Consider the following 12,118-nt stretch of genomic DNA (forward strand, 5'->3'; position numbering starts at 1 on the left):
GGCCAGGATGACCATTTAGAGCCGCCAGTGACGCTAGCAATGCGCTAAGGGATCAATTCCTTCATATTAACGTCTTGGCGTTTCGGGGGTCACGGATAAATATAAATCCGCATTGGGGTCCTAGGAGTATTTCCTCCTTCGACGCAAACCCATCGCAGGCATATTTAATTTCTTGATGAGCTCTTGACAGCCTCCTTTACTTTCTCGTTCATTGACTCAGGCCCGGAGATGCCCTGCCGGCGCACTTGGTGATCGTTGTTCACTTACTCACTTCGATGGATGATCAGAGTCAGGGCATTTTCTATAAGACGGCTAGGTCGCTCTCCACAGCATGTGTTGAGCAGAACTCGTGAGGTCAGTACAGTCCACTTGGGTTTGGGTGACTCTTTGACTGACATGCCGCAACTGGCACAGCGGCCATGTATATCGGGCGGCCCTCCTGGTCTGCAACCATGCACATCGCGACCTAGTTCATCATCGACCAAAAAATCTAGAACCAACCACCTTCCTCCCGTCCACGATCCTTTAAGCATCCGACGTGAGGGCTCTGACGATGCTTCATTTCTCTCATTCTTGAAACAACCCGTCTCCTCAGTAGTACGACAGAGCTCTGAGGGGCCAATCGATCGCGAGCTAGACGAAATCGCAGAAGACGTCCGTGAGACATACGAAGCCACAGAGGTCGACTTGGAAGACCTTCCAGGCTTTGATGATCGAGATCATAATGCAACCCGACGCCGGCGGCGGTCCAAGCAACACACTGACATAAATCTGTTTTCCGTTCGGGAGAATCCTCGAAAGATTGACTTGTCTTACACCAATGTACTTCGTTGGGAAGTAAACCTTCTTGACACTACATCGACAACTCCCGCTTCAACCTCCTTTCGATCTGACAGTCGCACTCGGAGCGTCTTAATCTCATACATGCAAAATGTGCAGCCGCTCTTAGACCAAGACGAAACCCCCCACCAGCAGGCCCTCCTTTCAAAGGCAATACAACAGACCTTTGACAATACCGCCGTTGAGAGGCTGGCAGAAGCTCGGTTCGATGCTTGCGACGTCGCGTGTTGGTCTTGGATATTGTCCGCTTCCTCGATAGACATCGCAATCAATAGGTATGCTGCATTACACAAGGATTTTCGTGAGCGTGGTGAGGGGAGACGAATTTCAAAGTTGGTACTTCTGCAAATGCTCAGAGCAGGGTCAATCAGTCCCTTAGGCCTCCGGCAACTTTGCGACACATTACGTGCAGAGCTTCTTAGTTACCGTGGCTTCTCATGGGTGACGAGAGTTTGCCTTGTTGTTCGACTTCTACGTCATGCTCGTCATGTGTCTCCAGAACAGATCCCCGATATCGTTTTCATCATTGGACATCTCTTTTCATACCACTACAAGGGACGAGATGCCGGCAAGCATGAGGTGAGAAGACTGACGCACGTTTTCAACCGTTTCCTCACTCTTCTTTCACTTGTTCCCAGGAGAAATGCTTTCAACTCATATCTGTTGCAGCAGAACGCACAGCTTGCGCTTGTTCGAATGATGCTCTCTTTTCAACCTTCACTACCTGTGACGAGAGAAGGCTTCCGAGCCTTGATTAAGGTTCAACTACTCCACAAGAAAACTCCAGAAGAACGGGCATGGGCAGGGGCGAAATCTTTGTCTTGGCCCCCTTGGCGAGAGGACAAGCTTGGTATAGAAGAGGATCTTGAGTACCCCGGGCAAGAGAGCCGGACTAGCAAACTCTTGCGCCGTATGTCGGAAGCTGGATATTCTCATGCCTCTTGGGAACAAACTGCTTCAGCGCTAGCAGGTTGGGATACTGATAAAAGCCCAACTATCCAGACTCGAGCTGTTCTGCGAAGGCCACCCTTTCCATGGCTATTGTCACCTCCGATGAAAACAAAGAAAGATGAAGTACAACCTGAACATGACTTATGGTATGCTCGTATTCAGGCAACCCGAACGAGGTTGGAAGCATGGGCAGCATTTTGTGCCTATCTGAAAAACTCTAACCCTGGAGGCCGGCAGAGGAAGCTTTACTATGCCATGCTGGGCAAGCTGATGACCAGAACGGTCCTGACCGACTCTGACGAGGCTCGGAAACACTTTCCAGGCGATCTGTTGGAGACTTTCGAAGAGCCCCCAGACTTCAATCAAATGGTTTATGTGGAGCGCAAGATCCCGACGGCGGACGAGTTCTACGAGGAAATGTTGAGGGAAGGTATCAAACCTGCCGGAGGAATGCTCTGTGACTTGCTGGACTACGCCGATAGCCTCGAGGCCGGTTTCAGGTATATTCAAGATTCTGCTTTGAGTGAAGTTATCAGCGATATGCTACTTCACGCCGAGAAATACCCCCGACAGTCTCTTGCACAAATGCTCCACAACCTGAGACCCCAACTCTGGGCCTCCTTCATGCGCCTCTTGTGCAGGTTTGCGCTGAGTGACCATCCTGTTCTTCGACTACCAGCCAGCGCAATCGGACCGACCGAGTACAAGCTTCAGCGTTGGGAGTCGGGGCAACTGAAGTCCTGCTATCCCATTACATACGCAGAAGAGTTGTTACGGCTGGCAGATAAACCCGATACCATTGTGTGGAATGGTTTTCTCCGGGGAGTCCATGACCTAATCGCTATCACGAATATGAGCGCGAACGCCGGGAAATTTTCTCACTTTGAAATCAAACTCAGGGTTTTACGAAATTTTACGAGGATGTTTACATTTTCATCGATGCAGAACTCGACTATTCAGCCAGACATTGACACCTTCAGATTGGCTGCGAACATTGTCGAGCTTACTTTGCGTCCGGAAACATATTCTGGGAAAATTCTGTCTGTCATCCGATCATTAAAGATCCTCTTTGCACATGCCATCTGCGGACATGATTTCACGCAGTTGAATTCGAAGCCACCATTGCTCGTGCCCGAGGTCAGGGATCTCAAATCACTGGTGCAGGCCATCATCTCTGCAAATGATGTCCCAGACCTGATATCCGTGCTGAAATGGCTCAACGACAACATGGACATATTTCAGGGTGGTCCAAAGACCCATCCTTTGATTACTCCTGCCCCGGACGAAGGTCTCCCTTCGATGGAATATCTTTCTAGGGTGCATGAATTGCTTTGCATGATCCGGCTTTTCCTCGAAGGTAGCGAAGGCGCTCCACCGCAGGATCCTGACGCCCTGTGGTTTACAACACCTCTTCCTACAACTCGGGAGCAAATCGACACTGCTCGCCAGCTGTGCCAACCGTTGGGCTGGCCCAGCGATGCAGACGTGAGTGCCTTCCTTGAGAAGCCAGCCAACCAATTGTGGGTCACTAGGGTTGCTCATGCAGCAGATCTTGTTCGGACGTATGATTACACTCCCCAGAATGCGGGGGGAAAGCCTCCCGGGTACCATGATAAGGTTATCAAACTCTCGCAGATCGAGGAAAAGGGTGACCACAAGAAAGGCACTCTCTTCAAGGGGATACGTGTAAAGAACAGTACCAAAGTGGGCAATGCGGGTGGAAAGCCTCCCGGGCACCATGATAAGGCTACCCAATTCTCGCAGATCGGGGAAAAGAGTGACCACAAGAAGGGCACTCTCATCAAGAGGATACGTGTACAGAACAGTACTAAAGTGGGCAACAGGTCTGGGTTCCTGTAACAAGGCCACTCTCATCAAGAGGATACGTGTACAGAAAAGTACTAAAGTGGGCAAAAGGTCTGGCTCTGAGAGCTCAGCGACTGGAAAATAGAGCGAATCATGTAGATTTTCCCACTGGTTGTGGATAGTCTTTACACACTGAAATTATACATTATACTTCTTCCGTCTCATTGAATCTCACGATCAACTCCCTTCTCAGTCAATGGAAGTATCCCCACGTTCTGTGGGAAGAAGGGGAGGCTATGATGTTTTTCGCCAGTTGCAATGCTTTTTCACTTCTGTGCAAATCGGCTCCTTGCTCTCAGATCGGCTCCATAGTACCAGATAGCCCAAATACCTATGACACCAGCGACCGTCAGACCTCCAAGAACGCTGATGCCTTTGGGAACCCCCAGGTTGACGTAGAGAGGATGGCCGAAGAGGACAGCTCCGGCGGCGAGGGCGGAACGACAGAGATCATTGGCGGCGAAGAGCGAGGCAGAGTACTGAGGGTATGAGAGAGGTAGATACATAAAGATGCATTGGAACCTATTGGCGAGTCAGTAAGAACCGTGATAAAGATTGATTAGGATTGGGCCTTGGGCACCACCAAAATCCAATCCCGCAAGCAATGTCAGACGCATATTGTCGGGAGCGTACTTACAGAACAAATGATCCCAAGGGGAAGAGAGTCAAGCCCGGGAGCCCCACAAACCAGTGGATGCTGGCTCTTTGAGTCCATCCATACCAAAAGAGGCCTACGGGAAGAAGAAAGACGGCGACGAGGGCAGGGACAAGTCGGTGCTCTTGCGCCCGAAGACCATGCTTTTTGATGTCCGGCTCCAGATACCAATAGACATACGCACAGTAGATTGCGATTCCCAGAACGGTTCCAACCGTGATACAAAGGAAGATGAGCGCCAGCTGGCCCAGGTTGAAGCCGTAAATGCCGATATACACAATGGGGAAAGCCTCGAAGAACGAGTAATATCTTGCGTAAATGAGGCTGGTGTATAGATTTGTGAAGAAGATTGCAGGGTCTTTAATGGCGATCTCGGTTGGTAGCCAAAGTTGTTCAATGATCATTTTGGAGACTGTTGTATTCCTTTGGTTGATCTCGCCTTGAGATCTGAGGTTATCATTTCCCGTAAGTTTTCGGAGACGTTGAGCACGTCGGTACAGGATGTTGTCGGCGTTGGTTTCAGGCATGAGGAGGAACATGACAACAAAGACGGGGGCAGACATCCAGAGAACTTCCCAAAGGGCCCATCGCCATCCTTTGACGACGACGGAGAAGCCGGATAGAAGGGGACCTAAGGCGGGGCCAGAAAAGGCCGCACTTACCCATGCAGTCATTGCGTAGGGAAGCTTCAAGAGGCCGTACTGAAGACATCGAATCAGTGACTGTCCAAGAAGACAAAGAGTGATGAAAACATACCATGTCACTCATTGTCGCACCGCCAGTGGCCAAAGCAGGGCTCCCAACGAAGCCTGTCAAGAATCGAAGTGCAATCAGACTACCATAACTGTTTGCCAGTGCTGTAGGCACACAAAGGATGACAAAAAAGCCAAAGGTGATGATGTATGGCAAGTTTCGGCCAATAGCAGGGACCTCCGACAGTGGCGAGAAGATCTATGAGTGAGAGAATCTGAATCAATACTGCCATTTCTTGAGTGTAGATTCGACTTACCATTGGACCAAGGCCATATCCCAACACGTAGATGGCCAAACCCAAGGAAGCTTTCGTTTGGCCAACGACAAACTTCTCCATGATCTGTGGAATGGCGGAGATGTAGATTGCGCTCGCTGCGTATACGGCAAAAGTGTAGACGCAGAGAATGGTTGCTACAAAGACCTTTTTTCTGCTGCTCCAGTTCTGTGGATTCTCCGGATCGTCAGTGGTATACCAGGTAACGAGTATGAGCCCTTCTTCCGTGGTTTGGGGTATGATGATACTGCTTTCTTGACGCTGAGCAGCCTCCTGTTGTTCGACTTCGAGTCTTTCTCGGGAGAACGGACGGGTCGCTTCACGAGTGATGGTTCTGGTGGAGATTCGCACTGATCCATCAGAAGATCTGGCAGTCGGGATGATGGATAGGCGGAGATCAGCCTCAAGGTCTTCTTTGTCTGGCGGAGTGGCGTCCGCGACCCCTGCGTCTTGAGGTGTGTTGGCAGTAGCGCCAGACGCCGCGGGTTTCTTCTCAGCAACATTAGAGACGATTTGATTCCAGTCATCCTGGAAGCCTGGACGCTCGTCGGGGTAGGCGAGAAACCCGTTCCTGGTGATGAGCCGAACCAACTGCCCAAACGGCGCATCCCGCAAAAGGTCAGCCATGGCGGTACGCGCAACAGGAAATGGAGGGGATAGACAATGCACTATCGAGAGAGAAACTGTGGAGGTTCAGAGAAAGAATCGAACGTCTGGTCAGGCTAACTTGTATTCAAGGACATAGAACCATACTCATTGGCTTTGCATTGCTCTTATACTGCAAGGACTTGAAAAAAAGACGATGAACCGGTCGAAATTTCCACCGGGAACAGGCTGGAGTATCATCCTTGCCACGATAGTGGTGTTTCGGGTTGAGGCCGTAAACGGGAGCTGCAAAGCACGTTGTCATGTGTCTGTATAACCGATAGCCATACTGTATACGATTTAAGGCGGCATGAGGAACTGTCATTGGGAGATAGCTCACTCTGCTAATCCTGACATTTTCAATGTCCAGTCGTGTTTAGATGCTAGTGGTATGGCCAGGGTAGCCATAGTAGAAAAGGGACCAGGGTATCTGGATTATGAAAGTTCAAAAGAATGCCGATGCCCAATTCTGCATATTCACACTTGGCTTCTTACGACCAAGGTTCCTTGAACGAGGATTCGCTCGTTAAGGTCACGTGGCCTCAGACGGAGCTTTTGGCAAGAGGCACTGCTGAGTCAGGCTGTTTGCCAAGTCTGACTGTCATACATCCGATGGGCAACGAGGCGTAGAAGATGGCCAACAACGATGAGTCAGGCGTGCTTGAAGGCCAAAGTTACGGAGTCCGCTGTTGCTCAAGAGCAAGCCAGCCTTGTAACAGTGCAGTTGAGCATGTCTGGCGTGATTTCGGTTCCATGCTGACTTTGCAGTTTGTCGTATTTGGAATGGGGTTGGGAACTGAGTAATTCTGCGTCAACTGTGCTCACGGCCGTAACGTCGGCCGGTAGGTGTGGAGGTTCGGGGGGGCGTGGAACGAACGCTGCTATAGCGCTTAGGAGGTGGTGCAGTTGCAGTTGTGAATAAGCTCCGCCAGATTGAATGGTGTCCCAAAACATGATACTCAACTATATCGTACGAATCGATACTGTGGCAAAATATCAAGACGTGCCCATTAGTTCAACAACACTGGAGGGCCGATAACATCAAGGAGATCTTGGTTCCGACTCCCAGAGCATGAAAGCCCGGGGTTTGTCTTCGGGGAACAGGTAGGGAGGTATGAAGCCATTGGGCAGGGCAACCACCTCAATCTCTAGCCTCACACCAGCCTTGACAAAGAGATGTTGGAGTTCCTTGCATCTTGTCATCATGCGATCGTGCGCGATTGAGACCTGGCTAATGTCTTCGATGCTGTCGCCGTCTTCTGAGCCGCTTGGTGTTGGCACTTCTTCGTCCTCACGGTAGTATTCGTATGAATAAATCACATTTCGCAAAAGTCGAACGCCATGCTTGGCCTTGTCTGTGATTATACAAGTATCCAGCGGAAACCAAACTCGCCTGCGAGCCTGGAATGGTGGGCGCTCGCCCAGAGGAATGCCAAAGACCTTGAGCGTGTCGAGGTGGGGAGGTAGTCGTCGCCAGGTGGCATGGTCGCAATTAGCTCGGACTCTGATGAGATTGATGGTTCGAACATCGAGATCCAGCTGTTTGAGTGCATGGAATCCGGAAAGGTTCAAGTGCTGGCCTGGATGATTGATGTGCTGAAAACCTTGTCTGGCATAGCCAAGGCTCAGGGAAAGATATTCCAACGACGACGCACACTGCTGGGAAATTGCATCGACAAATGGACCGGGAGACACGTTACCATGCAATCGACTATTTCTTGCCGTGAAGATGCCGTCATACCGAACACCTTCACTGATCTTGAGGGATTTCAGAGCTTTGGGGAAGCTCAGCAGAATGCCGAGAGATGGTGAGAAGATGTCACATTCCTCGAGATGCAAATGTTCTAGTCGAGTTGACTTCAAAAGGGATTGGTCATTTTGGAAGGGCGTCAATAGCTTGTCGACAAAATCTGTACTCGCACAAGACATGGTGAGAGACCTGAGACTGGGGTGTAAGAAAAGCATGGCATATTTGGTCATTGAATAGATTTCCTTCTGTCCGTCGACGAAGTGGAGAGTGCCTATGAGAAGAGACGATTAGAGGGAGAGGAGGAAAGGGAAGACGTCCACCAACTACAAGCAACTTACATTGTTTGAGATTGGGAAGAACTCGGCCAAAGGACTCTGGAACAACGGCAGAGGCGCTTTCAAAGATTCTTTCATACCTGTCCTGCAGGCTGACCCAGGAAACTCGCTCTTCGGGAAACTTGGCATTGCAGTCTGGGGTTTCGAGACAGAGGGTCTGCAGGTTCCGCATACGACTAATATATGGCGGGAGCGTACAGAGGCCTTGATCATCGCCAAACTTAGTGGAGATGAGAAGAGAGCGGACCCATGTTGTGCGAAAGGGACTTGTCTGAAAGCTGGCGGAGAGAGCAGTGGCTTGACGGCCGTTCAGGATCTGGATTGTGTGATACAGAAAGGGTTCCGACAAGTCGCAAAAGTGCTTGCAGACGAGGGTGGCATTATACAAAGTGCGGATGTCGAGAAAGCCGAAGATGGTGATGAGGACTTCGTCTGGTAGATTGAGGAGGAGGAGCGAAAGTGGTGTTGAGGCAATCATGATGAGGGTTGCTCGCGACCCAAGCCTGGGTGTCACAAGGTCCGGGGCCGGGTGACCTGGAGTTTAGAGATATGGCATCGAGTGGGAAAATGGTAGTCAAAGAGTGAAGGGTAAAAGGTTGAAACGAAGATATGGGATTAATTTGATGGCGAGAGATGGCGATGATGATGTCAATCCAAGAAATCAGAGATACAAGGGATGAGGTTGTGAGGGTGAGGGATGATGATAGACCAGCGTGACCAGCAATCAAGCACGGACTCGTATGTCTGATGAAGTCAGCGGAGACGCGCCATGTCATGTCATGTGGAAGAAGCGTCACTCCTAAGAGGAGCGTGGGATCCTACTACTCGGTTACCACTACGGAGTACTGCAAAACACTGGAACTTGTGGACCGAAACCCGGGGGGGCCGTATCGAGATTAAACGGATGAAATAGCTTAAAAGTATTACTTGGGGGTGGCATTCGGGGGACCGAGGGACCATCATCAAGGTTCACTCTAGTTGGACCTCAACGCCCCTCAGCCCTAATCACATCGCCTGGGACAGGCCGAGGGGGCCTCGGGTCAGACTTGGTTGAGAGAACTGCTGGGACCCAGAGCAACCAGTCTCGAACCAGTCTCGACGGTGCACCGTGTGACAACCCGTCGCCTCACCTCAAATTCTTGGGCTATGTGCAACCATGACCATCCCGCACTGTCTTACCGTTTTAATGTCATTCGAGCTGGGGGCCGAGACTCAGAGACCTTGGAAGATGGCCTCCAAGTCACGCTCGACACTTGATTATGCGAATATTGGTCAGTCACAAAATGAGAAACCTGACGACGTGTTGATAAGAGCTGCTTTGGCTTCTAAGCCTATTCGTTTGTAAACACCAATTAATCTGACGCCCATCTCCATGCCTTTCGCCATTTCTTTTGGCCGCCAACTTTTCCCCCGCCCCAGATTCATTTTGACGAGACACTTTCATCAAGCTAAGCGAAACTCTGCTTCCACCCAACCGCTTAAGTAACAAGTGCAGCGGTATCGACCACCGCGTGGGTTCTGGATCTTCTCCCCTGCATAAGATAGCGGCACTGTGCTCACTGTGGCCGTCGGTAGGAGATCGCCTAATGCCTGATGGACGGATAGTGAAATCAGAGCAAAGAAAGGGCGAGCATGCAGGTCTTGGCAATCTAGTTTTGAAGTTACAGCATCAAGTCTACCTAATAGGTATTGTAATCCTGGTGTCCACCTAGGTAGGTCCCATTGTGATGCTCATCCGGCTCGACTGTGAAACAGTCCAAGATCGGTGCTTTCGCATATGCAACTCTCTTAACAACTGAGGATAATGACATGTCGTAACAGCATTCTTCAATTCTTCGCCAGTTTGGCTGCACCTCAGAGGATTTCGCCAGCTCCATGTACTGCGCCTGGCATGACCTTAACATTCGTTTCTGCTTGTTGTTTTCACGCTCGCTGGATGCTCAGCGTGAAGGTCGCCTTCAAGTGCACCATATGCGAGGTTTCAAACGCTTCCTCGAATCTTGCTCGAACTTCAACTCTTCTGGGAGTTTGGTCATGACTGACGTTTTGCATCGAGCCACTTCAAACAAGCATTTCAGCGGCATTGCATGAGCCCATTACAGACCCGTTTATCGTTAGGTAAACATGTCTGTGTGGATCATGCAGGGGCCTCGTAGCCTCTTCTAAAGACACGGCCGAACATATCCACGCCAACCCTCTCGCCTTTGATTTCGCTCTTGGCTTCGTTTTCTGCATTTGCAGGAATGTCCACCTGTGACCCATTGACTCTCCATCCACAGGCGGTCTGAGCAAACTTTGTCAAAGCATCGCCTCTGAGGTCTAACCATCCGCTCAACACAGCAAGGTCGATTTGTCTGAACGTTTTGCCCACCTCCCCAGCTATCCGAATGCGGATCAGGTCCTCGAACCCTGCAACGTCTGCGTACAGATCTGCATATAGATCATCCGACTCCAAAGTTGACCAAAATGCATCGTATTGTGCGGACTCGAGCAGTGTGTTCAGTCTGGTCAACTTTTGAATCGACTCGGTGAGGTCTGTTGTGGGGATCGAGGTATTGCCGGAGTTGTAGGGTATCGTTGACGGAGGAAGAAGAGCGAGCGCGAGAGAAAAGGAAGGAGATGGGAAGACGGTCAGTGCCTTGACTAGAATGTTGGTGACGGTTTCGGGATGGAGCAATTGAGGGTTGAATTGGTAACTAGTCAACAAATTAGCCACATCTTCCACGAGAGCTGGTGCAACACTGTGACAGATGGCGCAAATATTCAGATAGAGCTAATAAATCCAATCTCCATGATATCCGATGGACTTGTCAGGTAATAGGAAACGTGGTATACAGTGTCTCTTCATCATCTAATGCGCTGCCATGGTCGAAAGAGAGTGGGAGTCTCACAGTTTCAAGAGAGCCAACGAGGCGTATGTATCAAAGAATTTCTCTTCGCATTGTTGATTCACATATTCTTGGAAGATGGTCGTCGTCTCCGGGTTATAGCGATTGAGTCCGTTGAGGATCTCGTCGATATGTGCAGGGCGCTCCTTACACTTGTCGAATGCATGCGGCATCTTGATTCTGCGATGTGGCTATTCGTTGGGGGGGTTGTGGTCGCGTAAAAGTTGTCTGCGCAGTAGAGCGTTCGTTCGGGCTTTGGGTTTTCGAAACTCGATTTTTTGACATTGATCCGCCGTTGGTGTGGAATTGAACACCGAAATCGCAGGTTCACGTGACCGTATCTTGTCGCCAAGACTTTGTCACATGTCCTCGTGCAAGCCTCATGAGATTGAGCACGATGTTCTACCACCCTGTCTAACCCACGCATAGTCGTGAGTCTCACTTGATACATTGGGTGGCTTCTTGGAGTCGCTCCGTCTTGGAGTCCTTGTCTTACTGTGTTGATGTTAATGTTCCTAAGAAAGACTGTCTACTGATACGAGGTGTACGCTATGCTATGGTCTCAGAAGTTCGAGCCATTGTTCGATTTTACGCTGATACTCAATTAGGGGCAGGCTGTCGAGTCCATGGCAATGCCAGTAGTGATAATGCATGCAATCTGCTCCTGTCCAGACCTTCTCTTGATCCGGCCTCATCTCAGTTTGTCATCTTCTTCCCACCTCACAGCCCCCTGTCAGCGTTTCGATTCTAATCTTTGGACTGCTCTGTGTTTCCTTGTTTCCCAGTCCCATGACTTGGTCCCCGATGTCACATCTCAAATTTCTATGGCACTGTCTGTTTTTCCTGGGGCTGAGGGCTGGGTGCTCGTGGTGTTGCAGCTTCAGGCGTATGACGAAGTGAAGTTTGACTTTGGGACTTTGAAGGGGTGTGAGCCTGTTTCATGTCCTGGTGGGTTCCGCACCACACACCCAGCATCGCACCGACGATCCCTGAATGAGCCTGTCCGGAAAGGTGCTTAATGTGATCCGCCAATTCCTGTGGGTTGACAAAAACTCTCCATACGTGGTCGGGCACATCCTTGAAAGCTTCGATGAATCTCTGGTTTTTGTTCTTGTTCTCCATATGAGGAATGTCCGTGACCTTCCTGATGTAGATAGCTTT

At 50.2% G+C, this 12,118-nt stretch overlaps 4 protein-coding genes across 4 annotated transcripts; 1 reads left to right on the forward strand and 3 right to left on the reverse strand.

The window, feature by feature from the left end:
- Nucleotides 1–168: 168 nt before the first annotated feature.
- Nucleotides 169–3,651, forward strand: PV10_00160 (uncharacterized protein; the record flags this gene model as incomplete). Its single annotated transcript, XM_016364202.1, has 2 exons — nt 169–354; nt 415–3,651. Exons 1-2 carry the CDS (start codon nt 280–282, stop codon nt 3,649–3,651), a joined length of 3,312 nt encoding a protein of 1,103 aa, XP_016227851.1. The 5' UTR covers nt 169–279.
- A 117-nt stretch (nt 3,652–3,768) lies between these two features.
- On the reverse strand, nt 3,769–5,966 carry PV10_00161 (uncharacterized protein; the record flags this gene model as incomplete). Its single annotated transcript, XM_016364203.1, has 4 exons — nt 3,769–4,179; nt 4,295–5,013; nt 5,069–5,263; nt 5,322–5,966. The coding sequence occupies 4 exons, from the start codon at nt 5,964–5,966 to the stop codon at nt 3,924–3,926; spliced, it is 1,815 nt and encodes a 604-aa protein (XP_016227852.1). The 3' UTR covers nt 3,769–3,923.
- Nucleotides 5,967–7,025: 1,059 nt separating this feature from the next.
- Nucleotides 7,026–8,547, reverse strand: PV10_00162 (uncharacterized protein; the record flags this gene model as incomplete). Its single annotated transcript, XM_016364204.1, has 2 exons — nt 7,026–8,005; nt 8,073–8,547. The coding sequence occupies 2 exons, from the start codon at nt 8,545–8,547 to the stop codon at nt 7,026–7,028; spliced, it is 1,455 nt and encodes a 484-aa protein (XP_016227853.1).
- Nucleotides 8,548–9,711: 1,164 nt separating this feature from the next.
- On the reverse strand, nt 9,712–11,203 carry PV10_00163 (eukaryotic translation initiation factor 3 subunit K). Its single transcript, XM_016364205.1, has 2 exons — nt 10,961–11,203; nt 9,712–10,765 (listed from the first exon to the last, which is right to left on the reverse strand). The coding sequence occupies exons 1-2, from the start codon at nt 11,128–11,130 to the stop codon at nt 10,207–10,209; spliced, it is 729 nt and encodes a 242-aa protein (XP_016227854.1). The 5' UTR covers nt 11,131–11,203; the 3' UTR covers nt 9,712–10,206.
- Nucleotides 11,204–12,118: the final 915 nt, after the last annotated feature.

This window comes from Exophiala mesophila (assembly GCF_000836275.1).
Source record: "Exophiala mesophila strain CBS 40295 unplaced genomic scaffold supercont1.1, whole genome shotgun sequence".
In the NCBI taxonomy this organism is placed as follows: Eukaryota; Fungi; Ascomycota; class Eurotiomycetes; order Chaetothyriales; family Herpotrichiellaceae; genus Exophiala; species Exophiala mesophila.